At 42.0% G+C, this 26973-nt stretch overlaps 1 protein-coding gene across 4 annotated transcripts; it reads right to left on the bottom strand.

Annotated features, from left to right (window-relative positions):
• Nucleotides 1-471: 471 nt before the first annotated feature.
• IDS (iduronate 2-sulfatase) lies at nucleotides 472-26863 on the bottom strand. Of its 4 annotated transcripts, none has more exons than XM_048959932.1 (9): nucleotides 26736-26863; nucleotides 7650-7786; nucleotides 7056-7233; nucleotides 6194-6282; nucleotides 4719-4919; nucleotides 4188-4358; nucleotides 3922-4048; nucleotides 2219-2392; nucleotides 472-1563 (listed from the first exon to the last, which is right to left on the bottom strand). In XM_048959932.1, the coding sequence occupies exons 1-9, from the start codon at nucleotides 26761-26763 to the stop codon at nucleotides 1064-1066; spliced, it is 1605 nt and encodes a 534-aa protein (XP_048815889.1). In that variant the 5' UTR covers nucleotides 26764-26863; the 3' UTR covers nucleotides 472-1063. The 4 variants fall into 4 exon arrangements, with proteins under 4 accessions (XP_048815889.1, XP_048815888.1, XP_048815891.1 ...); XM_048959931.1 differs by lacking the exon at nucleotides 26736-26863 and adding an exon at nucleotides 9129-9287 and having other exon boundaries at nucleotides 473-1563; XM_048959934.1 differs by lacking the exon at nucleotides 26736-26863 and adding an exon at nucleotides 8534-8704 and having other exon boundaries at nucleotides 473-1563.
• Nucleotides 26864-26973: the final 110 nt, after the last annotated feature.

Genomic DNA, 26973 nt, shown 5'->3' with positions numbered 1-26973 from the left:
GATTGGAGATCAGGACAAAGTTCTTTACAGAAAGGGTTGTTAAGCACTGCAGTGGGCTGCCCAGGGAGGTGGTTGAGTCACCATCCCTGGATGCGTTTAAAATCCATTTGGATGGGGTGCTCATGGACATGATTTAGCAGAAGGTTGTTAGAGTTAAGGTAGTGTGGTTAGGCCGTAGTTGGACTTGATGATCTTTAAGGTCTTTTCCAACCTGAGTGATTCTATGATTCTAAATAAACTGCCAAACCCCACTTAGCATTTCAGAAAACAAATATCCAAGTACCTATCACTGAAGATAAGAAGTGACAGGACACGACAACTCACAAGTGTGCCAAGCTGTTCAACAAATAGACACCAGCAAGCTACAACAGCTAACGGTTTCCAACGGTGGGACCTCACTGGACTGATCCTCACTAAAAACCACAGGAGAGTACCGTGGTGTTACATTAACCCCTCAATCTTGTTTAGCATTTTAGTAATGAAACCATTCACATACACTATGAAAATTCAGACCCTCTCCCATAGGTTAAGAAGGAGTATCTCCTTGTCAGAATAAATGTTTAACATTTTTCAATGAAACACGTAAGATTTCCCTTGAAGTTCTACTCAGTTGTACTCCAGGCTGATGACACCCCAGTTCCTCACTGGTACCAAATGTCCCCTTGATTACTCTAACTCAGGGTGAAGTGGATTGGATAGGACCTGTTCACTACTACATTGCATAGCCCTTCAAGTAGAAAAGTTCCTCTTTTTTCACATTCCACAGCAGCTGCAGCACAAGTGACCAATGTTTCTTCAGTCACTACTACACTGAAGATCACAAAGTTGTTTCACAGTATGGGTCTGCATGTGATCTTCCCAAAAGTGTTTTAAAACAAGCATACAACACAACTGCAGAAGTAATTTCACTGACTAGCATAGTTTAGTAAGAGTTGTAACATGAGAAAAGCATTAGCTGGTGCTTTTTTTACAAATAGGATTTTAATTTAGTCCATGTGCTTTCTGCACAACAGAAGGGTGTCACAGCAAAAAAAGCAAGTGCTCCACACAAAGCTCCTGATGCCTAATGCTTCAGGAAGTCAACAATTTTTTTTAAAAGACGACCATGCAAGGTATTGTTATAGATGTTATTATCCTGGTTTGGATCAGTCGCCATCATATACAACTCTCCTGCATGGACATCCTCAAAGTCAGCACTAAAGTTCTCAGGATTGAACCGAACCCACACGGTGTATCTGTAGCCAACTGTACGCATGGAATAGCCCATGATTCTGATGTCTTTTAGCTTCGGCTTGTCAGAGTCCCACTGTGGAGTGTCTGCAGGCCGGGGATATTGGCTGAAAGCAACAGGTTCTTCACTGTAACACCTCTTAGTATCATTACAAACATCCTCCTTCTGTACCGTCTGTTCAGAGGACTTAAAATACCGGACAATGCTTGCCCCCTCAGTGCACAGTGCAACACGAAATGAAGTCTGTGGGCACGCAGGAGGAACCTGCAGGCCAGCAAGTTCAGCAAGCGTTGAAAAGAGGGAGACAAGCTCCACCATTTTTTCGCTTCGTCCTGGAAGAAACACCGAAAAACATATTACTGAACATGATGACTTGACATTGGTGCATATTTGAAACTTACATAATTAAATTGGTATTTTATTGCAAGTGCTCTGTACTAGGTTTGTGGAGTAACAATCAAGGTGTGGCAGTCTGCTCTGAGGATGCTAGGCTGTACGTATTTTAACAAGAAGAAATTTTTGCACTTACAGTTCTCAAATGTGCAAACTCTTCAAGACAACGATACTCATTACTTTGAGAAAAAAAATTCGGAAACACAAAGCAAATTCCAGTGTCAACTGTTTAATGCGTCTGCCTTTATCAAAACAGTTCCTAATGTCACAGTGCTACACAGAGAACTCTTAGTTATTACTGTTTCAAAGCAGCTGCCACTACAAAAGGGAGGTTGAGCATTGTTTCCACAGTATTCTTATGTAGTGCAGATGCCTAAATTACCTGCTGGATTAATGCAGGCATCTACTGCAAAGGTGTAGCTAACCATAGTAAAAGTCTGTGTCCAAACACGGAACATTCCCTTCATCACTTTGTTCCCTATTAGTACAGAAGCACGCTCAATAACACAGAAGCTGCTCATATTGGAAGCACCATTGTATCACCCCTTGTTTTTTAAATATATTCAGTGCAAACAAACAAAGCCAAAAATTTACCTTGCGGAACCAAGCCTAAAATATGGCTAAAGGGATCAAGGTAGGGGAAGACTCTCCCTCCTCGACTAGCAGAGGAAGTCGTCATTCCTGGTACATAAAACATCAGCGGCACTCGGGTAGCAACATCAAAATTGCTGTATTTTGCCCATTCACCATGCTCTCCCAGGGACCATCCTAGACGACAGAGTGTAATTCAGAGCAGATACAGACTTGTAATCTAGAAGTCATTTCTTTTTCACTGTAAAGTGACTTTGGCAGTTGAGGCCATTAGTCTTACCAAGGTCATATTAAAATGCACATAACCTATCTATGTTTAAACATAACAAGATTTTTCTAATACGAAAACTATTTCCACAGCCATGTAAATCTTGCAACTTGATATTCTCATATCAAGGAAACAATTACACCTGTCTCTATTTCCATTACCTTAGATTAGAATTAGGAAATCAGTATTAAAAGAGAATGAAAGAGGAGCTGGGGTTAGTCATCGCACCTGCAGGGATCTCCACACTGTGTCCACAAAGCACTAGTTTCAGCTTTGTGCAGCTGTCAGCTCTCCAATACCAGTTACACTGTAACTGAATATCCCTTGGAGCCAATACTGCTATCTAAACCAGACTGCCACAGCAGGATGCTACCCTGAAGGAAGCAATAGAGGTAAAATCTCTTTAGCTTTCCTCATCCTCCTGGAAGAGATACCAACATGACTTCCTTTCATGGCAGACTGATTGTTAACTTCACTATTTCCAAAATTTTTTGTCTCGCTTTGCTGCTGTGGCATGGAAACACCACAAACACCACTTGTTTACAGTTAACCACAGCAAGAGAAACAGGAAAAAAAAAAAAAAGAAAGAAAAATAAAGAAATGAAAGAAGGAAATTCGGTCTACAGACTGAGTGGCAGATTGGCAAGTCAGGAGCTACATCTAGAGCTACTTTTGTACATGAAGTGTTAATTCTATTACTCTGCAATTCACAAGGGCTTTTTTTACACAGACATGCTCACAAACCCAAAACAACCAAATTAACCAAACACGTGACTTTAAATTAATTAAATTGGCAATTAAGAGGACCACAGGAAGATTATCTTAATGAATGTTAGAATACTGAAGCAATTACAAGCTTGAGGTATTTTTCCCATAATCCAAAGACCCCAAATATGAGGGGGGAAAACAAATTGTTATCAGTTTAGATGCTGCTAGCAGCAATGACATACAAAAAAAAGAAAATAACCCAACATTTTAGTGGTTAATGAGAAAGCTTGTTGCCCGCTATAGCAGATGCCCTTTACAAATTGCAAAGAGGGCAACATGGTGGCAATCCTTTAGCAGCAATCCTCCCAGCAGAAGTCACTCCCTGGGGCAGGAAGTGGGAATGTAGTAAGCTCAGCCCAGTGTTCTGGCAGACAGCCTCATCACCCACTCGTCTTTATTACTCAGAGCCAACCCTCAGCCTGATGAAAGACACAGAGATGCCTGCAGAGGAACAGAGCCACAGTCACAGAACTCCGTGTCGGTCCATGAAGCAGGGACAGACCAGCCAGATATACAAGGTACAGCAGCTCTGCTATGCGTTATAAAAACACACGCCTAATTAATATGCCTAATTAATATTAATATAATAAATATTAATAATTAATATTTATATGAGTTGCACAATTAAGAATTTAGTAGCAGTGAGCTGGAGGAAGATTGAGATGCTTACCATGATCAGCAGTAAAAACTACTATCGTGCTATTTGAGAGTCCTACATCATCTAAAGCATTCAAGAGCAGGCCGACCTGCATATCCAGGTAAGAAACTGCTGCATAGTAGCTCTGACGAATCAACCTCTGAAAATTAAGAAACAGGAGAAGGAATACAAGAAGAAAAAAAAAAAGCTGGGTACCTCAGAACATCTAAAAGCAGCCTATTGCTCCCTTGCATTCAAATGAGTTATGGAAGTTTGACTTCACTGTATTGACGGCTTACCTGGAAGTCATCTGGAAGCGGTCCATAAGGGAAGGTAACATTTAATGCTTTCACATCATCCCTCTGTCTGATATCCATCCAGGGGTTGTATGCCACAGGAGGCAGTTTCTCAGGCACCCAGGGATCTGGAGCTAACGTGATGTTTTCCAGGGGGTACAACTTCAGAAATTCCTTTGCAACGCAAGCACACAAAGACTGTCCTCACCTCTAAGGTCTACTGTAAAATTGCATTGCAAACCATTAACCATTTCTCCTTGCATGACCCTTTCTTAATGTTCTTGCAGTTATAACACTTCACCCACCTCCAAGTATAAAGAGGTTATACTGCTATGTTAATTAATTCCGAAAAAACTGGTCACAACTCTCTCATTAAACATCCAGAAATTCAACACAGCTGCTAAAATTACATGGAGTAAAGGCTGTTTTTCAGTTTTCTTCTCAGAAACAATAATAACAAAGCACCTGTGAAACAGTTTCAATAAGAAAAACACTTTTCTAAGTTCCTTTCACCACAGGCTTTAGGTTCCTCACCTGTGGATACCTCAAAGGGATATGTGGCTTATGGTAGCCAACAGCCAGGAAGAATTTTTGCTTCCTGGTTTTCATAACGTTCAGTAAGCGTATGGCCTCTTCAGTGGTTTGAATATCAGGCAGAGTACCACTGGGCATTTCTGTCACATCTACTGGGCACACCAAGTTAGCATAAAGTCTTCCATCTTTCCCCTTGCAGGTCTTTAAAAAAAAAAAAAAAAAAAGAAAAGAAAAAAAAACCAGTTATGTAATTTAATTTCTGTACAAGCAAAGAAATAATCTTCAGTTCTGTAATTATCAAATAAATTCATTTCTCAACCCTTTCACCAATAAATGGTCTGCAGATCATACGCAAAAATGAATTTCTCAACTTCTATGAACGCTGAAAGCACCAATCAGCTTGATGACTGAGGCAGAAAGTTTCAGGGGCTGATGAACGCACAAAACATACAATTGTCATGTCTAAAGAAAAGCAGAATCTTTTCTAAAGCTGGCCAGAAGATGAAAAGTAGCTACACAAAAAAATACACAGCTCCTATAACGAATAGAGACTCTGACCTATTAAGAAGCAGGGTTCTTTTGGTTACACTATACACATGCATTTTGTGATTCCTCTGGTCCCATAGAAAGCTGCCTGAAAGCTATTACTGAGTCATTAATTTCTGAGCAAGTGCCAGCCATTTATGGTCAGCAAGGAAAGATAGATTCACACAAACGGCTGCCAAGAAAAGGCGCCCTCAGCAGGCAGCTTGGGAGAGCTGTTAAATGAACATAAAGAGAACATAAATGAACACATTTATGTTGTGGATACAAATGCTGTAGTTAGAATCGGTATTTTTCAGCAGTAAATGCAAGAACTAAGTATCACCAAGGCTGCCTGTACCCTCACGGCTGGATCTCCTAGCTCTGACATTTACAGACTCAGCACACAGCGTTATCCCAGTATGTGCACAAGTGTAAAATGGATTCTTTTAGGCCATGTGTAAGAGTAACAAACACTCTAGAAAATCAAATCAAAATTTCAGATTACTTAAAGCTTATTTCAATTATGAGTTCCCCTCTCTGGCTCAGCTCTGTATCTGTGATACAAATTCACCAATCCTATGACAATGTTTTGTAACTGAATACAGTAAGGCTAGCATGAAAGCTGATAACTTTTCAGATAAAGAATTTCATGACCTAGACGTATGGTTAAGATCACTTTATCTTGAATTCATCTTTATATCTCAGTAACATTACCAAATTCTAATTTCTAGATAGTTCAATTCAGAACGGGCTCATGAATTAACATGACACAACTTACCATGGAGTACAGACCTCCCTTGGAAGTTTTAGCAGCACCATCAAACTGGAGTACTTATTTCCTTGTCCAATGTTACAGTCTCAAAAGCCAGACCACTGGCTTTTGTTAGACACAAAGAACTTTGTTATACCTGAAAACCATTCTTTGTTAGCATCCCACAAACCACTTTTACCTTATCATTTTCATACTTTTCAGTAGAAGGATGAAAGGGTGGAATGGACCAGCTGTATGGATAGTCATCGCTGTAGTTGGATGAAACTCCTGACAAAAGCAAAGACATACAAGTGTTCTAGCAATTCACTGAATCAGGAAGCTCCAATGCAAACGTGAGTTGTTTTCAAAATATATGTATATTTGTAATTCCACATTCTAAACGTAGGCCATCTTCCCTGAAGTACACCTGTTATTGAGGAAAGGCACTTCAGCTTTTCAAAGAACCTTACTTTAGGAGCAGAAGAAACAGAACTAATAATACATACATTCCTAATCAGATTTTTCATCAACTGAACATCTGTATACCCATGTAAGTTAAGCTCTGGGGTAAAGATTTACCAGAGAGAGAATCGTCTAAGTATTATACTATTTTTCATCTCAGTGGTGTCATTAGTTTTTAACCAAAGAACCAAATCTCCTATTTAACCAGTAACATCAGCCATATGGTCTATACCTCCAGATCCAGACAGCCTATTGCGTAACATGAAATGTGTGTATGCAAAAATGGGACAGTGAGGCTGTTCACCTTTAGTAGACACCTAATTTCAAGATGCGTTTTGAAAATGGCACACATTTGTTCCCATAACCCCTAGACAGCACATGAAAACATGTATTAGATAGTAGTCATCTAATAAATCTTGAGGCATTAGAGATGAGCACAAGATTGCCTTAAATGATAACCTTTAACCATTGTACAATCTGCCCCACGATAACGATTTAAGTTGTCCATACAGATAAAAATCATGTCATTCATACACACACATTCTCAAAAACAGACCTCATATACAGGTATGTTATGCAGACGACAATTCAAACCTTACCAGGATGAAAAACTTTCCCCACAGACATGGTCACGTAGCCATTCTCTTTGAAATACTGGGGCATTGTGGAATAGTTTCCTGAATGCACTCTCCAGTAGGAGTAGAAGTCATACAGCCGGGTAGTGTCAGGTCTGCGTCCAGTAAGGAAGGACACTCTACTTGGAGCACATACAGCTTGCTGAGGAGAGAGCCAGGCAAAAGGAAAATCAGTTCTGAACATGAAACAAAGCACACCTAGCAACTGCAACCTACCAACTTCAGCACGGCTGGACAAAACATCCACGGGCTCAGAACTGCAGTGAAAGTGATATACTTCAAGCTGGGCTGAACAGCATCTTTATTGGGAACCCAAATTCCCAACTGGAAAACTTTATCAAGACATACATTTACCTACTTATCATTATTCTTTGATAACCAATTCCTCTACGCTAAAGTTCATACATTACATTTCAGCATAACCATTCTTTTCTAATACAATTATTTAAGTAGTTAAGTAATGAAATACTTTTTTTTCCCCAAAGATCTGCCTAAAACCTACTGTTATAATACCAGCATGTATTTTGCAGAGAGAAAACATTTTCATTTTTATCTCACCTGTGCATATGCATTGCTGAACACAATACTATGAGAAGCAAGTTGATCAATGTTTGGAGATTTCACAAGGTTATCTCCATAACAACCCAAAACAGGACGCAGGTCATCCACAACTATAAACAGGACATTCATGCCATCTAAGAGGAAACAAAATAAGGATATGCTAACTTGAGCTTCAGCAAGTAAAAGCTATTTTACAGACTTCATGCAGCCCAGAAATGTTCTGGAAAATTTAACCTGGAAGAATACTTAAGAGAAATAAAATAAGTCAGCAAGAACATCTAATATCTTTATAAGGAAATGTAAATACTGGGATTCAATCCCTCAACCAACACAGACAAATTCAAAGGTTTTTATTCGGCCTAGGCAGAACAACTTCCCTTCCCTTTCACTTCCCTTTTTCACAGAATCATAGAATGAGCAAAGTTGGAAAAGACCAGTAAGATCATTTTGTCCAATCATCAACCCATCCCTACCATGTCCCTCAGTGCCACATCTCCACAGCTCTTTAACACCTTGAAGGACAGTGACTCCACCAACTGGGCAGCCTCTGTACTCTTTCTAACAATAAATCTTTCCTAACATCCAGCCTGAACCTCCCCTGGTGCAACTCGAAGCCATCACCTCCAGTCCTATCGCTGTTACTTGGGAGCAGAGGCCAACTGCCACCTCACCACAGCCTCCATTTGAGGAGCTGTGCTTTAAGATCTCCACTGAGCCTCCTGTGCTCCAGACTGACCCATCCCAGCTCCCTCAGCCGCTCCCCGTCACACTTGTGCTCCAGAGCCCTCACAGCTCCATTGCCCATCCTCGGGACACTCTCCAGTGCCTCCATGTCCATATTGCAGTGATGGGCCCAACACAGCACTGAGCTGTGACCTCACCAGTGCACAAAACGATGATCACCTCCTGCTTCTGCTGCCTGCACTAGTGCTGATAGAAGCCAGGATGCCATCGTTGGCTTTCTTGGCCTCCTTGTTTCCCTCCACAGCATTTTCTTCAGCTACCTCCAGTTCTGTACAGAAAAACAAAAAACAAAACAAAACAAAACAAAAAAAAACCAACACCAAACCTGCAGTCTTCTGGTTCTATCTCCTCTTGAACTTTACAAGCTAGGGCCAAAGGAGGATTACTAAGCCGCATAATCCTGCTCCAAACAGAGTAAAATAAAGCGACAAGCTATCTAATATGATGCGTACGTTATTAAACACTCTCTGAAGGCAGCACGCTGTACTACAGCTCCAACACAACAGAAACCACCGGCAGCCAGCAGCCCTCAGAGCCCCGCAGAAGCCCGGGCGGGAAGGAGCCCAGGCTGCAGCACGGCGTCCGCGCCCAGAGCTCGGCTCTCCACGCAGCGGCCCGGCGGGAGCCGCGCCCTCGCAAGGCGCCTTAACCCTGGCCCCGGGAAGCCCGGCCCGATTCGGCCCTCCCTTTCTGCTGCGGGGAAGGACGAGAGCCACCCGGGCCCCGCCGCACCTCCGGGCCCCGCCGTCTTGCGAGTGCGGAGTCTGGGGACCGCCGCTGCCACGGAGGAGAGCGCGAAGACCGCGCTCGGGGCCGCCAGCAAACAGAGGAAGAGTCGAGCGGCGGCCGCCATGTCGCAGTGCCGCGGGGCGGGGACGGGAGCGGGCAGACCCGGCGGGGCTCTGAGCCCTGGGTCAGTCGCCGCGCCGTTCTCCCGCATGGTGGCGCCGTAGCCACGCGCAGAGCTGGGCTGCGTCGGGCGCGGCCCGGCCGCGGTTCTCCGCGGGAGCGCTCAGCGCAGTGGGCGGCCGGGAGGGAGTGCGGGGAGAGCGGCAGGTCGGCTCTGCGGTACGGCTGAGGCGGCGTTACGGTCTGTCAGGGACAACGCTGCAGAGTGAGGGCGCGGGTTTGTGTTCTTAGCACTGTTCAGTGACTCTCCTACCGGGAGTCTCTAGGCACTTACTGCAACGCTACTCCTCGTTAAGGGAATTGTACCCGGGTAATTATGTCTTCCCCATGCAGATCACAGCGTTGAGGATTGAGGAAGTCAGGTGCGTTACACTTCATATTTAGAGAAGTTGTCTCTGAGTTTAGCTCTCATCCCATTTGTTAATCAGATCTGCTGCTAGTTAATGCTCATTTTCTGTAAACATGTATTTGTGTGTCCAGAACTATTATGAGATCCAAGGGCTGAGTTGATGCAGTCCATTGGGATGCTCTGTACAGCAGGCAGCATGCGCTGGGTGCTGGCAGTGCCAGGGCTGAGATGTGCCCATTGCTGGCCTCAGTGGACAGGAAACCCGCATGTTGTTTCCCCTCTGCAGTATTAAAATGTCCAGGAAGAACATACTCCATAAAAAGCTCTGAAAACTCTGCATGCTTTATGTTTTGAATAGTGGAAGAGGGAAGGGATTTATTGCTGGTATTCCTGAAGGACATAAACTTGAAGTTAACCTTACAAATGCTTCCCATTTGCAACTGTAAGGTTATCAAAGAGCAATATGGCAACTTGGAAAAGAATCATAGAAACATAGAATTGCCTGGGTTGAACAGGACCTCAAAGATCCTCTCATTTCAACACCCCTGCCACAGGCAAGGTCGCCAACCACCAGACCAGGCTGCCCAGAGCCACATCCAGCCTGGCCTTGAATGCCTCCAGGGATGGGGCATCCACAGCCTCCTTGGGCAACCTGTTCCAGTGCCTCACCACCCTCTCAGTGAAAAACTTCCTCCTAATATCCAACCTAAACCTCCTGTCTCAGTTTAAAACCATTCCCCTTGTCCTATCACTATTCACCTTTGCAAACAGCCATTCCCCCTCCTTTTTCTACGCTCCCCTCAAGTACTGGAAGGCCACAATGAGGTCTCCCCACAGCCTTCTCTTCTCCAAGCTAAACAAGCCCAGTTCCCTCAACCTTTCCTCACAGCAGAGCTGCTCCAGCCTTCTGCTCATCTCAGTGCCCCTCTGGACCCGCTCCAAGAGCTCCACATCCTTCCTGTGCTGGGGGCCCCAGGCCTGGACGCAGCGCTGCAGATGGGGCCTCACAAGAGCCGAGCAGAGGGGGACGATCACCTCCCTCTTCCTGCTGGCCACCCCTTTTTTAATGCAGCCCAGAACACAGCTGGCCTTCTGGGCTGCAGGCGCTCACTGCTGGCTCATGTCCTGCTTCTCATCCAGTAGGACCCCCAAGTCCTCCGCAGGGCTGCTCTCAAGGAGATCTTCCCCCAGTTTTTATAAACAACTGGGTTTGCCCCGACCCAAGTGCAGCACCCTGTTGAATTTCCTTCAACCCTTGTTGAACCTCATTAGGTTTTCATGGGCCCACTTCTCTAGTCTGTCCAGGTCTCTCTGAATGGCTTCCCTTCCTTCCAATGTATCGACTGCACCACTCAGCTTGGTGTCCTTTGCAGACTTGCTGAGGGTGCACTCAATGCCATCGTCTGTGTCGTTGATGAAGATGTTGAAGAGCAACAACACGGTCCCAAGACTGACCCCTGAGGGACGCTGCTTGTGATTGGCCACCACTCTGACACAGAACCATTGATCACAACCCTTTGGCTGCATCAAGCCAACCAAAGGAATTACAGAAGAGTTAAAAGACCGTAGTTATATGTTCTTAAACACTTAACAAGCAGGTGAAGTGACTAAATATAAAAAATACGAGTACAAAAAGCAAACACCAAGTTTTCACTCAGTGGCATGCAAATACTGCGGTCTGGTGATGCTAACCAAGATGGCACATTGTGTTTTTCTTTCTTTTTTCAGTCAAGTGCTCCTTTGACTACAAACAGCAGATCAGCAGTGAAACAGAATGGCAAATATCTATGCATCTGTGATCAGACTATCAAAAATAAAACTAGAGGAAAAGTCTCTACTACAGAAAACATGCAGATTTTTTTACAGAAAAATGCAAAGCAAATGGATATAAGGAAAAAGCCTTTTACACTAAGGGTGGTGAGGCACTGGCACAGGTTGCCCAGAGAGGCAGTAGTGCTCCATCCACGGAGACACCAAAGGTCAGGCTGGGCAGGCTATGAGCACCTGATGGAGCAGTAGATGTACCTGGTCAGTGGAGGGGAGTTGTACCGGATGGCCTTTAAAAGTCCCTTCCAACTCTAAGGAATCAATGATTCTACAATTCAAACAAAGTAATCTCCAATAGAAGAAAGATGCAGAGCCCTTGGAAAGGGTCACTCGGAGGGCCACTAAGATGATCAGAGAGCTGGAGTATCTCTCCTATGAGGAAAGACTGAGGGAACTGGGCTGTTTAGCTTGGAGGAGGCTCCAGGAAGACCTCATTGTGGCCTTCCAATACTTTCAGGGAGCGGATAAACAGGGCAGGGAATTACTGTTTGCATGGGTTGATAGTGATTTGATAGTGATTTGATAGTGATTTACTCCTGTACTCGGCACTGGTGAGGCCTCACCTCGAGTGCTGTGCTCAGTTTTGGGCAGCTCAGTACAGAAAGGACATGGAGGTGCTGGAGCAGGTCCAAAGAAGGGCAGCAAGGATGGTGAAGGGCTTGGAGAATATGGCCTGTAAGGAGAGACTGAAGGAACTGGGGCTGTTCAGTCTGGGGAAAAGGAGGCTGCGGGCAGACCTGATTGCTCTCCTCCAGTATCTGAAAGGTGATTGCAGTGGGAGCGGGTTGGTCTCTTCTCACTGGTGACAGGTGACAGGAAGAGGCCTGGTCTGGTGCTTGGCGACCCTGCACATAGCAGGGGGTTGAAGTGAGATGACCATTGTGGTCCTTTTCAACCCAGACCATTCTGAGATTCTGTGAATCTGTAATTTTATTCTTTATGTGCCTCAAGAGCTGGTTGCTCTTTTTTATGAAAATTAAAATGTTGCCAGTGTGACCTTTAAGAGAAAAATGACCTAATCCATTGTTTTTTTTTTCTGTGTACTCAGAACAAGCATTTCAAAACAAAATCAATAGCTGAGCAGAAGTTCAAACGTAACCAACCTCACCCCACTGGGTAGTTAAGTAGTCTTGTGCCCTCCAGCCTACCAGGTGTAATTAGTTCACAGCAGATCCAAGCAGCAAAAAGCACACAAAAAAACCTCAATGCCTTCTCAAGGCATTCAATCACATGAACTTTCTCTAAAATAATTACAGTAATGTGTACTTTTATTCCTTTCTAGAAACATTAAAAATGCCTAAAGTACATGAGGAATCCTGTTACTATAAATTCAGTTACTGCAAAGCATGTAGAGAGTAACCAGCTCATTCAGTTAATTTGATACATATTTTTGAATTAGTTTTGTATGTAAGCGTATCTCACAGCATCTCTCCTAGCAAAGATGAGCTGCTAGAAATATTGAACAGTGCATCCCTAAGTGAGACTTCTTCATTTGGAGACTTTTCATGGAGGAAGAGGAATTTTTGGAGGCAGAGGAATTTTTCTGCTGTTGTACATGGATTTAATTACCATAAAACTTACCTCTCTCAAATGCAAATATGTTAAGTGGCACTTGATAAGGTTTGCCTGATACACATCACTTAGCAATCATCTCAAGTTCAGTCCACTAGAGAACAAACTGCACAGAAATTCTTTTCAAAGATCACGCAAGCTTGATGCTAAAAAGTGAGCTGCAATTATTGCAGGCACTGAAATCAGAGCCCTAATAGTTTGTCTTTGACAAACTGTTCCCACAGCTCAGATGTTCGCTCCACCCTGGATGTAAGGTCATCCAAGCTGCCTGTGATTCAGTTCCTGAACTAACACCACTGTATTGGCTGTGATGAGTCAGGACAGTAAAGAAAGGTTAAATCCAGACGTTGCCTGAGCTAGAGACAACACTCCTCCTTAGCCATTCCACTAGAAATTCCTATCAAATCAGCCAGGATCTTCTACCTACTGCCACCGCCACTGAGTATCAAATCTGGCACAGCCTAACAGTGTGCTGAGACATTTACTGAGGACCTGGGGGTCTGCAATACCGCTTGCACAAATATTAACAACATAGATGGGCCACCATCACAACAGCTGGACATCGTAAAATCAACCAGCTTTTATGATAGACTCAATTGAAGACACAGTAAAAAAATAGCACAGCAATATTTTAGTAGTAAAAAATCCCATTAATGCAACTCCATAAGGAATGGCTGTACTATCAGACCCATAGCAGATCTTATAAGGTACTGTCTTCATGTCTGGGGATACCTTCCAGGAAAAAATGCCACATGCACAGTTCTTGTTTGAGAGAGAATTTCCTCAGTTTTGTTTGGAAATTGCTTTTTTTAGTGTTCAAAGATCTTGAGCCAAAATCCAACAAGATAATTAATGCTGCCAATTCAGCATCTAAGGAATAGGCTTGTAAAGAAGCACATACAAGTATCACAGCAATAACATTACTTTGCCATACAAAGTATGTGATCACTTTGGTTTTCTCTGCTGTTTACCTGTGCAGTAAAATGACTTTGATCCTCTTGCTGGATGGAGGGCAGCAACGTGCCAAGGGTTAACGACCAAAACAAGAACTAAAAAATACTTTAAAACTTACAGGTTTTCATGTTCTTCCTTTCCTCTGAAGAGGAAGACAGGAGGTGCTTTTATGACAAAGTCAGTATGGTCAGGAAAAATAATAGATCGCAGGTGTGGAGCTCAGCTTTGGAAGGATGTCTTGGCTCTGCACATCTGCATCCTGTTCTTGCACATGGCCTCACTGAATGCACAACAAGTTGCATTTGTCTTAAACTGTATCTCCAAATCCATGTTAAATTCATTAGCAAGTCTAAGGGATTTGTTTCTGTATTGCTCAGGAAGTCTTTCTAAGAAAGCAGGTTTCCATAACCAAATGGTTGGGTACAATGATTGTTTCACTCAAATTCTGAGCTACGCTATTTTCAATGAATCAACACTACTAACATACATGGAATATTGATTATTATTCATTTCTCATGCTTTAGAGAAAGCATTTGACTAATCAAGAAGCTTCTAAGTGGCAAAAGTCACTTATCTCTATAGTGATTTTCAAAAAGCACTGTTTTCCTTTTTGTTTTATGTACCAATCGACTTTATTTCTGTAAAAGTTGATGTATAGCAAATGAGAAAGAGGCCTGGTGAAAATACTAATCAGATATCAGCATGCACTGATATCTGCAGTCTTCTCTAGCATATATGGTGAGGAAGTGAAATCCAAGAGCAGACATGGGTCTGCCAGAACCACTGAGAAATAAAGTTGATGTCTCTAAATAACGTTTTTATTTCTGATAGATGTCATAGGTGTATTTCCAGAACCAAATCAAATGTCCTTTATGTCTTTTGTGAACCTTAGCACCCAAGGGTAAGCCAAAAACACTGAATCAAACACATCTGCATACACCTTGTTACAACTCTTACAATAAATGATGGAATAGGATTGTGGGCAAGTACACTGCAGCATAGCCCCTGAGAAATAACCTCTCTGTCCACAAGCATTGGTAAGGGCAGATGCTCAGGTTACACAGTGAATGCAATAAAGAGATCATGTAATGCTGCAGAATTCTTTAATGAGGGACTGATCCTGTGACTTAAACATTTACAAACTTGTTCACTTGCAAATTTTGGTGTCTGAATGATATTTTCAGTGTAACTACAAAATACAGTTGTTACAAAAATCTGACCTCTGTTGCTAACAGTGAAATCAAAGCAACCCATAGCAGCTGCTGCAAAGGGAGGGAATAAGCTCATCAGTGTTCAGGTACTTCTAACAGGGATCTCCAGCTCTGTTAAGCAACTCTGTTTCAAACATTATAACCTCACAATTAGTAAATTATGAGAAGTACAGGACTATTTCACTTAGACTAAGATGATGTTTTATACAGTGTCATTCTGCTTACAAAGCACAGGAGAGGCGATTCCTGGAAAGATAAGGACCCTGCCTTCTATCTATGCATAGTGTTACAAGGGGGAAAGCAGGAGGGGACGAGTGGGGTTCTGTAATAAGGTAACACTAAGAATTGCTTAAAGTTAGGATAGGTCCCTTTGGAAATGAGCAAGGACGTACTGCTGTACAATTTTTTTAATGACACTTGTTATTATGCTTGATAATACACTACAGGAGTAAACAACAAAGATACAGAAATTGCAATAGATAATCATGTTTTTTGACAAAATCAAATTCTTTCTTTTTCTATTATCTCCTTTCTTCACAGCTCATCAGGGGAAAAGATCTGTGAGGCAGAAAATTCAAAACTACAAAGAATCATTTTTTGCTTACTGCTGCTGTAAACATTTCCCGCGGTATTCCAAGTTCACTGCCTACACAATAGCAGAGTGGGTCGGTTACTACCCAGCAATTTCCAGATTCTGACTCATAAGGCCGTACTCGCTGATCTCCAGCTGCCCGTGAGTAACACCCTTTCATATGCTAAAATGTCCACACCTCCAGAACATCCCATTAAAGAGCCACTTATGACCACAACAAGCCCTGCAGCAGACTTTCCGATCCACCAGAAGAAAAGTTCTTGCAAATGTTGTTTCTCTAACAGTCACTCACCCAATTCATTAACTAACAGATAAAGATACAATCAACAGAATATTCCGAAGTTGGTGCTATCCTTAGTACAGCTGCAGAATTGAATAGCTTGTGTCTGGTTACTAAAAGAGTGAGTCAGCATTTCATTCTTTAATTAGTGTGAGTGGAGACGAAATTCCAAGGCTATTCCTTTGTCTAACCTGCATCCACTCCCCTGCCACAACAGCACTGTTGTCAGAAGTGCTTGCTCCCAAATGCCCTATGCTGAGTGTACTCTGTACTCCTGAACATGATACTTAAGATAACTAGTCTTTTCTCTATCATTCTGGATATAAACAGTCCCTTCTATTCAATGAGAAGGTGTTTGCAAGAGCTGTTCAATGAGTGGGCCCTCTGTCCTGCAATTTGGCAGTGCTGTTCTATGAAGGCTCAGGTGAGAACAATAAATGTGTTCAAGGGCATGTTTGTGAAATAATATATTTTATCACTGTTTACTTCAATAACTTTCATATGGATCATGTTAAGTGACAAAAATGAAAAACAAAACAAAACAGAAAGAAAAAAAAAACAACAACTAAAGCCACAACCAACCCTTACTCTGAAACATTCTAGCAGCAGTAAGTTTTGGGAAACAGATTTGCTGGGAGAAGGTAATGGGAGTCTGTCTTGGGGCTGGTGTTCTTCAACATCTTTCCCAATAACACAGCCAGTAGGATCAAGTGCACCCTCAGCAAGTTTCCTGATGACAGCAAGCTGAGTGGTGCAGTTGACACAATAGAAGGAAGGGATGTAATGCAGAGGAACCTGGACAGGCTTGAAAAGCGGGCACATGTGAGCTTAATGAGATTCAAAAAGGCCAAGTGAAGGGTGCTGCACTTAGGTTGGTGCAATTCCAAATAGAGGACAGAGTGGAAGAACTCCTCAAGAGCAGACCTGCAGAGAAGCACTTGGGGGTTCCTATTGGACAACAAACTGGATATGAGCCAGAAATGTGTGCTTGCAGCCTGGAAAGCCAACTGTGTCCTGGGCTGCATTACTCAGAGGGGTGTCAGCAGGAAGGGAGGGGATTGTTATGCATCTGCTCTGCCCTCATGAGACCCCACCTGCAGTACTGGGGCCCTCAGCACAAGGAGGATGTGGGGCTGTTGGAGCGGGTCTAGAGGAGGGCCACAAACATGCTTATAGGGCTGGAGCACCTCTCTAGTGAAGAAAGGATGAGGCAGCTGGGCTTATTCAGCCCAGAGAAGAAATGGCTCTGGGGAGATCTCATTGCAGCCATCCAGTTACTTGAGGGGATCTTACAAACAGGAGGAGAGCAACATTTTACATAGATAGTGATAGGACAAGGGGGAATGGTTTTAAACTAAAAGAGAGAAGATTTAGAATAGACACTAAGAAAAAATTCCTTGCTCAGAGGGTGGCGAGGCCCTGGCACTGCTGCCCAGAGCTGTGGGTCCCATCCCTAGAGGTGCCCAAGGCTGGGCTGGGTGGGCCCTGGGCAGCCTGAGCTGGGGGGCAGCCAGCCCACGTCAGGGGCTGGGGGTGGTGAGCTTTAAGTCCATTCCAACCTAAGCCAGTCTATGATTCTGTGATTCTATTTCTTCCTAAAGGTAAACTTATACAAAATTTTGTTCAAACATTCTGCAAATTAATTCTCTTTTCTATTTATATGATAACATTTCTGCTTCAAATGCATTTTTGTAATGATAAGCATGAAAGAAAACACCCTAAGATTACCAAAGACGTGATCCCTTGCTATTAAAAAACAAAACTTTCCTTAATTCTAGTCATAAAATAAAGTACTGCAGGGTTACAAATCTGCACTGATGTTATCTGTGTTTAGAATTTGGGTGACTACTACTTTTGGCAAGTGAAGAACAAAGTGTGAGCTTAACAAAAAACATAAAAATCTGAGGGCTAACAAGCTATCTTGAGCAGACAAAGTTCAATTCTGATTAAAAAAACAAAACTCTGCAAGGCACGCGAGAGGAATATCAACAAACAAATCAAAGACAGTGGCACTGTTCAAAAAGCTGTTAAAATAAGCAAAAATCAATTCTCATTGATTTTTAGATTTATATAATTTTACTTAATGTAGAAAATCTTACCTAAATACATAGCACTAAAGAAATCTAAGCCCAGGTCAGATTGACCTGTGTTCTCCAGTTAATACAAAACAGACCTCACCTGGGTTCTGTTAGAGTCAGTAACGATGCCATCACCACTGATTTTTGCCAGAGCCCCATTGGGCTGCCATTTCAATGCCCACAAAGCAGCTTCGGGGGTACCTTATCAGGTACTGTGTACCAATGCTGCAGTGATCTGACAAATTATTTGGTACAGTAGTTCTGTAGTTCTAATTTCAAAAATTAGAAATGCAAGTAGAGAAAACCACATAGCTTTTATGACAACTGAGATGTCTCTGAATGTATCCCCAACTCCAGTCACCCATTGCATAATAGCAGGGATTACCCATGGTACCCACAGCGCTGATTTGGTATAAGCTCTCACGTTGTTCTTACTCTTTTAAAGTCAGTAGCATTGCTATTGACTTCTTTTGCAGATGATAGCAAAAATAGAGATAATTTGGTTTTCTGTTTTGCTCAAGCTTTCTGAAACAGCCTTTGTATTTTGGAGCCAAATATCTCCCAGTTGTCCTCTTCCTGGAAAGGTCACTTCTTTCCTGTTTCAGAATATGTCCACTGAGAAACTTGTGGAACATTATGAGTTTGGCTGGTCCAACTAGCCTGATATCAAGTGCTGGATGCTATGCATGGATTTTAAGAATATTGCCAGGACAGTGGGTGATCCGATCCACCATCAAAGCCTCATAAAGTTAGGAAGGCCTTGAAGGAAACACTGGCTCTAAATAAATCACCATTACAATGAAATTAATAGTTCTACTTGAGAAGAAGGATCCAACACCTGCTCTTCCATGTTGCTTCAAAAACTCCAGAACACTGGGAGGGAAAGGAGTGACACAGAGTAGCACCAAACACGAGTAACTTGTAAGGCACTGGCGGGGCAGGATGAAGACTGCAAAGGTGAGCAAAGCGGGATGGAGCACAGATTGCCTAAATTTTCTTCCTCTTAACAGGAAGGCAAGTAATGAATGAGTAAAACAGATTAAGATGAAAAAGTAGAGAGTCTATAATTGAAGTAGATACAGCTTTTGCAGATGATTACAAAACACTGCATCAAATCCTGTTTTGGCCAAACAGCTACACATTTTCTAGCACCATACTGGCAGAATAGTTTATGAAATCCATAGGCTTCTGGATTTCCTCAAATTACAATCCCAAATGGCATTAATGTGAACAGCAACTTGCTGAAGTAATACTTTACAAGTCAATAATAGTTTTGGGCTGCAGGACAATGATTTAGGGGCACATTCAGTATACAAAAATAAAAAAAGCCTTTGCCCTTAAACTAATTTGCCAAATAAAACACAAACAGTATTGTCACAGAAATGATTTCAAAGTTCAGTTTCAGAAGGCCTTAATTCCAAAACTAAGCAGCTGCATTTAATGCCAACACCAACTGCCTCTTTGTAGGATCATTGCTGTTTTTAATGGTGCAAAATTGCAGGCTGGCCTAAAGATTTTCTAACAGATTGAGAGAGATGTTCTTTGCCAATTACCAATCAATCTCCACTCTGTGAACAAATGTTAACACTGAGGCATACAGTAAAATCCACAGAATTTCAAATTGGGGTTTTCAAGCCCAGAGAGAAGTCTTCTTGTAAAAAATTCACTGTTCTGTCACAGAACAGGAATAATGATCCTGGAAATAGGTCATGGCTATGCTGTTGTCCACATAACTGAATTATTACTGAGCTACTACCCTCACTTTAAATGCTACTATATTCCAGTAATCTAATAGTGTGACTTGGAGACATTTGGAAAGCAAACGGGACACGTGAATCATCAGGTATGTTAGACAGGAGTCAAGGCTGTGAGCAACAGAAAAGCAGGCTTGACAAATTAGAAGGCTGATTCAGTTTATTTTCCATCACTTCACTTTGTTCAGCCAAGCACAGGGAATGTTCTGAGTTATGGTTTTTATACACAACACAACTATAAGTAGATGGCTTACAGAAGAAGTAACGACACTGATTATAAAGCAGACATTATATGATGTCTTCTTGAAATGTGAGGTACTGGGAATATGGAATGAAAATGAAATGTCTGTTTGGTCCCCAACATAAGCCATCCCAGGGGATTCAATTTCTAGCGCTCAAGACAATCAGCAGCGGACAAGAACTGGATAGATAATGTGCTTTGTTTATCCCCTCTCTATACTTACTGCCCCCCCCCCCCCCCCAACACACACACAAACACACTCCTTAAAATAAAATGTAAATTCAAGAGAAATGCAATTCTTGAAGTTCAGGCTGTTCTTTGCTGCCTAGCCCTTCTCCACATCACCTTCACAACTACAGTATCTGGCCACAGCAATCAAGAAAGCTGAGACTACCAAGACATCTAAGGAAGGCACTAAAATCCTCATTGCCACATTATCTGATCAAAAATTTAGCTTGAGCTTTCCTGATGTAATACTGTCTGTGGAGGTTGGCTCTAATATTTCCTTCATTTTACTGATTTTTATGGCTAGGTAACACTTTTGCCCTGGGGTTTTTGGAAGCAGACAAGCAGCAGAGCTGGTGTTTGTATGCAGATCGATAGCACCAGGCTCCATGATACCCATTCTATTTTTTATGATATTGAAGCAAACTACTTGACTGCTTCTCATTAAGAACAGCAAAACTACCCAAAAGGAAAACTGGGTTTAAAACACCTTTACATTGGTGGATATGGGGCTACTTAGTTCCTTTTGCGAAACAGCATCTTGAATGGCTAAGAGGTCTTACTAACTCACAGCAGAATTGTTGCACGGATCACACAGCACTGGCATTCTTACTGTTACACTGCAGTGCCCAGTGAATGTATATTGACAAAAATACATGTTTGCAAATATTTAGCATGTATACATCGCTTTTCCATTGCAATTGCAGTGCATGTTTTCTTAGCCACCACAGCTTTTTGCCTTACATTTAATTTAAACTTGCTGACAAAGGAGCCTGTCACAGCCCTTTCTCTGCACCGTTTTAATCTGTAAAATACAGCCCATTGTGTTGATCAGTATTAGAGCTTTACTACGAGCATAAATGAATATGAGCTTGTAGAGTTCTTCAGAAATGTTGACACACTGAAGAATTTAAGAACAACTTACTTCTGAACAGTTCAATATCACCAAAATATTTGTGTTTTCTGCACAGTTACGTTAAGCAGAGGGCACCAACATGAAGAATTATTCTTCTTTCTGCAGAAGCGCTCAGGGCCCTGCCCACCTTGAGGAACAAACTGTTGTAGCAGAAAAGCTGAAGAAAGCTAGTTGTGAGTGGCTGCACCAAGAGGTGCCAGGTAGGTCAAAGCTTGATGAAGGACAATTTTTGTAAAGCTTTTTCTTAGGAGTAAAAAAAAGACATCATTAATTATCAGTGCACACTCTGAACATTTACATTTTGCACAACTTTCACCCCCTGAACATCTTGCAATCACCTTTAGAAGAATTAATTTCAGGTGCACAGTAATTCAATAGAATGAGCTTCCTTACTCACAGTTCTCTTTGATACATGCAACTGAATAGGTAGGCTCAGAAAGATCATCAGATGTTTGTTTTTAGCCAAAAGATACAAAAGACAAGGACTAGACTGCAAGTTACTTCAGAGTGAAACAGAGATCTGGAAGGGACAGGTTTTTCTTACGTTGCTGTGTCGCACTTCAACTGCCATTTTCTCAGCTCAGGGTACATATAGTTTTCTGCACAAAATTTCTTCAGTCATAATACCTGCTCAATGACAGAGGCCACAAAATGACCTTTTGAGAGACTTCTTTTATAATCTCCATTCAAATTCACAAGAAGGGCAACCAGGGCCTTCTATCCCAAGAGTTGGAAATCCATACTCTGCAACAATTTTTAGCTTAAGTAATTTTAGCAGATAATACACCAGTAAGACCACATAATTAGCAGCACAAATATTCCAAATTGTGCGTTTTATCTACTCAGCATACTCAGCCTGCAAGCATTATTCTTTGCTGAGTGTTCTGGAGGCTCCCAAGGGCAAGCAAAGCAAGTCCCACCACTTAAGGAAACAACCCTAACTAAATGTAAACACATTCTTTTCAACTGGCTTTCCTTAAAAGAAAAAATATTATTATCAAGTAAAGAGCAAATGCATTTGATGTTTCCCTTTTGGGTAAATGAAGATATTTTCAGTTTTTTCCCTGTCTTCTTAACATGAAATATCTAGCCCTTACTTCTTCATTTTCATGAAAAACTTAAAAGATCTTTGAACAACAAGAAGCAACACTTCTGCCCTCAGTTTTACATCCGATTACTATAGAAAATGGTCCTTTTGTCATTACACTATTACATTCTTCTACAACCACAGCTAACATGGAAAATTGCTGCTTCATTGTCTAGGAAAACATTCTAATGCCTTCTCTCACCTGAAAATATAGGTACCTCCTTCTCAATACTTCCAAGTAAACTTAGAGGAGTTGTTCTGAAGTCACAGATGCTTGTGGGACAAGTCCTTCTCTGTAATCTTCTGGCAGATGGGTTTAACTGAACCTCTAAACTACAGAGCCCTCTAATTTTGGGCTTGATCCTGCCAGACATTGAACACTGCAGAAAATGGACAAATAAGGGGATGCATATGTACATGAATAACTCAGCTGATATTTACATGCACTTCTTACACGTGATCAAATTTTAATAAACTTTACACTTGTTGTAGGGAAAGGCTGCTAGTCCAGACCAGTGGCTGTGCAAAATTAACAATTAATGGATAACATTTCCACCTTTACACAGAAATCCACTGGAACACAGAAAGAAAATTGTATTGGATAACATTTCCACCTTTACACAGAAATCCACTGGAACACAGAAAGAAAATTGTATTCAGGCACACAACTTACAGTTAGATTAATTACTATTTTAAATTCAAAAGTATTTCACCTCATTTTAGGCAAGAATTTAATAGGAATTTAATTATGGCTAATAATGTGAGTTTCAGGTTATCTGAAAGTAACAACTTCAACTGACAATTTAATGGAAGGAAAGTAGGATATTACAATTAATGATGTCTCTTCTAATACCCTATTGCCTATGAGCCAGGAAAAAAAAAGGCAAACAGGTCATCATTAATCTCAAATGAATCAAGTTTGGATGGAAAGATGGACTGTCTAATCTACAGTAGAAAGTATTGCTGTTGTTTTCTCTCTAACGGCTCTGCTCTATGTATTATGAGCTATTAGCTGCTTTCTCACAGCATCATAAACATTTGGATGGCATTGTGAAGAAGCATTTTGACTAATTGCTCAGATCAGGAAAATAAATAATTTTCATTTCTAAGCTATTAGATTTAGCTGAAAGGGGTTGAATGGAGGTGACTGATACCATAGCCTGCTGTCTGCTCCCCATGTCAATTTGTTTTTTGTTTTACTGGGCTTGACAAAAATGAACATACATCCTTCAGTAGCCACTTCTCAACTGCTCTGCTCTCTGTCTTTTGGCTCTGAAACCCTATAGCAGCCCTAGGGATACTTATGAACTTCCCAGATATAAATAAAATATCCAAAATAAAAGACTATCTGAACAGGCTATAAGCAAACTGAAGAAACTTAGCAGTCAGGAGGAGAGAAGAAAAGCATTTAATTTGGCTCTGAGTGGTAACACCACTGACATTCGCCAGCTGCAAGGCCAGGCAGTGATTTCCCAGGGTTCCTACACAGACATGCACATGAATGCACTCAGCATGGACACCACAGTACTTGTGAGCCCTGGGCTCGGTGCTGAGTCCAGCCTCCCAGCCTGCCTGCACTCAGGCATCTTCATTGTTCCCACTCGTACTGATGTACCAGAAGATCGCACAAAGGATGAGCAGGATGGTGAAAAGGAAGAATGTAGGGAAAACAGCTTTGACCCCACAGGTTGTATGTCCCCAAGTGAGCGTGGAAGCTGGAGTGCAGCAGGGAGGCACCGGTGCACACATAGATTTGTCTGTGATGTATGCATGCTTGCATCCCAGGGAGCACTCCAGCAGCACCACGAAACAGCCCTGTGTGCATCATCTTTTCTGTGCCCACCTCTTCACAGCCCATCTTCATCACTTGCAGCAAGAACAGCTATTTCACAGACAGAGAAACAACGCACAGAATGTGTCAGATCTGACAGCATCTGCTTAGCAGACAAAACTTAACCTTTCTTCTGGGGGGAAAGTCCACAATCTTATAGCAATCTAAATGTGTTACATATTTCTTCAGGAAAAAGAATAAATAAAAGCAAATAAAGTGGACATTTTCTCAGCTGTGGCCCTGCAGGTTGGGTCCAACAGCCAAGGGCTGTTTTACCCAGTTATCTCCGCCCCTTCCCTCTGTCTATGTATTTACTTATTTGTTTAGCTTTTGTCTCTCCATCTTCTGGAACTTGGGATTTATTTTCTAGTTCTACAATTCTATGATTCTTTGTCACTTACAGGAACGATTTTGCTGGGCAGTCAGCCAACACTGCAACTGCAGAAGAAATCTTTCTTGATTTACTCCTATGGATCTTAATGAATATTTTTTAAATACACACGCTGCTTTACTAAGGTTCTAAATTATTCTAAGTTAATTTCTTGTTAATATTATTTTGACTTTATTTTATAATCACATCTGTCTGAGGATAATGACCACAGCTACTGCCTTGTCTAGTAGTTTCTTTGTATGTTGTGAAAGATTTGTCTTGAATAAATAGATTATGCACGTGTTCTCTTTTTCAAACTAGTAAAGCTCAACATTTGAAAGAGCAGAATGAAAAACAAAGTTCTAATTTTAATTTCTTTAAGCTTTGTAACTTGTTTTTTTTTTTTTCAGAAGTTTGTGTAGTGCACTGCCACAGGTCCTATTACATGGCACTGTTTATCTCATCAGTATCTGAAGACTGCCTAGCCTTCATCCTTTCCTTTCCGTCTCCTTTCTTCCATTAGGTTTTCACACATCTCTCTCAACCTGATTGCTTGCCAGTCTCCTCACACACCCTCCCTGCTAATATTACTTGTGTCAACTTGTCTTTGCTTTCTCATATGCCCTGACATACGCTTGCCTTCTTGGAACTGAAAATATTATGTAGAAAGCTCCTGGTGTGGAAATATGTTAGGTATTTGTGCTGTTGCCAACAGGGTTAAAATTGCACCTGCACTTTGCCATGAAATAATCACATTTTTTATTTGAACCACATTAACTGATGAATGCTGTCAGAGGCTACAACCAGCTATGGCTTTTAAGAAGTCATCACACTGCATATAAGTTCCTTAGCTGATATAAATTAGCAGCCTTGTTAGCATTGGATGAAGATTAATTAGATAATTTCCTTTTCCTGTTCTTTTTAATTTTTTTTTAAAATCTTTTTTTTTTTATGATGGAGCTAGAAAACTCTAGAAGTCAAGATACAATTGCTTTTTCTTTTGTTAACATTTTAGTTACAATGCAATCCTGATTATTGAGGAGGTATGGAAATGTTAAGTTCAGAAAGAATCATCAGATAACCTATCACAAGATAGACTCAGTGCAAATCACCATAGAATCATAGAATCACCAAAGTTGGAAAAGACCTCTAAGATCATCTAGTCCACCTACCACCAATATCGTCCTGACCTGCTGTTTGATTTCATAACCCTTGTTACTGTTAAGCCCATTGAGTTCAGTTTAATTAGTATGTACCTTCCAGACAGCACCTGAATTTCATTAAAAATGAAAAATCTGTTTCTCAGAGCAATTTGTTCCAGTAGCTAATAAGGTGCATTTATAGAATGGATGAAGGGGAAAAAAAACCTCTCATTTTTAATCAGAATGTATTTAGCTTAAGTTCTCAGCCTTCATTCTTGTTGAAGTTCTTCAGTACCTACAGTTTTCTCAGTACTTACACAACGTAAGCAATCTCAGTGTCACTGAAATACTCAGTTCATTAGGACATGTTATTTCCTCAGCATTTAATCACTCTTGCAGCTCTTATCTGTGCAATTGTGAATTTCAACCCGATTCAGGGACATTTAAACAGCAGATGTGATCACATCCAGAACAGAAATGAAAGCAGCTGCCAACCTTTTCACAGAATCACAGAATGGCCTGGGCTGGAAGAGACCTCAAGATCACGAAGCTCCAAACCCCCTGCTACACACAGGGCCACCAACCTCCACATTTCACAGCAGCCCAGGCTGCCCAGGGCCCCATCCAACCTGGCCTTGGACACCTCCAGGGATGGACGGGGCACCCACAGCCCCTCTGCGCAGCTGTTCCAGCACCTCACCATTCTCATATCAAAGAACATTTGAGAGGAGTCTTTCCCTTTCCACGTTGCATTTGCTTTTTCCCATCTGTGCACGCTGACATACACCTACAGCAACGAGGAAATGCACTGTACAGCTTCCACAGCAATAAGCCAGAGAAAACGCCTGAAATCCTGCCCACAGCTGAGGTGCTGCTGATAACAGTGTAGTTAGGAAGAATGCTGGCAAAAATCCTGCCTCCTCCTCATCACTGCAAAGCCCGTTAACCACAATGCAGCCGGCTGGGTGATGCCGGGTGAAACAATCAGCTTACTTTCCCACCTTGAAATAACACTTTGAGATCACTCATCCCAGGGATTACGCTGGAGATGAATTTAACCCACGAGCGCACGAGACGGCAGCAATTTCACTGCACAGCCTTGACCCACACCGCTACTCGTAGGTCAGGGTCCGGATACAGGACCGACCCTGTACGGCACAGCGCTTCCGCTCGGCGCATGCGCAGCAGCTCGCCCGAAGCCGTGGAGCGGGCCGCCTTCTTCCCGGCGGAGGGAACGCG

This window comes from Lagopus muta, chromosome 13 (assembly GCF_023343835.1).
Source record: "Lagopus muta isolate bLagMut1 chromosome 13, bLagMut1 primary, whole genome shotgun sequence".
NCBI classification, from domain to species: domain Eukaryota; kingdom Metazoa; phylum Chordata; class Aves; order Galliformes; family Phasianidae; genus Lagopus; species Lagopus muta.
This window is presented reverse-complemented; position numbering and strand designations above follow the sequence as displayed.

Coding starts and splice junctions, on each gene's coding strand:
- IDS (XM_048959931.1), bottom strand. CDS start 9,249: ATGGCGGCCGCCGCTCGACTCTTCCTCTGTTTGCTGGCGGCCCCGAGC. Junction 6,283..7,055: donor GGGGAAAGTTTTTCATCCTG/GTAAGGTTTGAA, acceptor TGCTTTTGTCAG/GAGTTTCATCCAACTACAGC. Junction 4,049..4,187: donor CGCTTCCAGATGACTTCCAG/GTAAGCCGTCAA, acceptor CTTAATTTTCAG/AGGTTGATTCGTCAGAGCTA.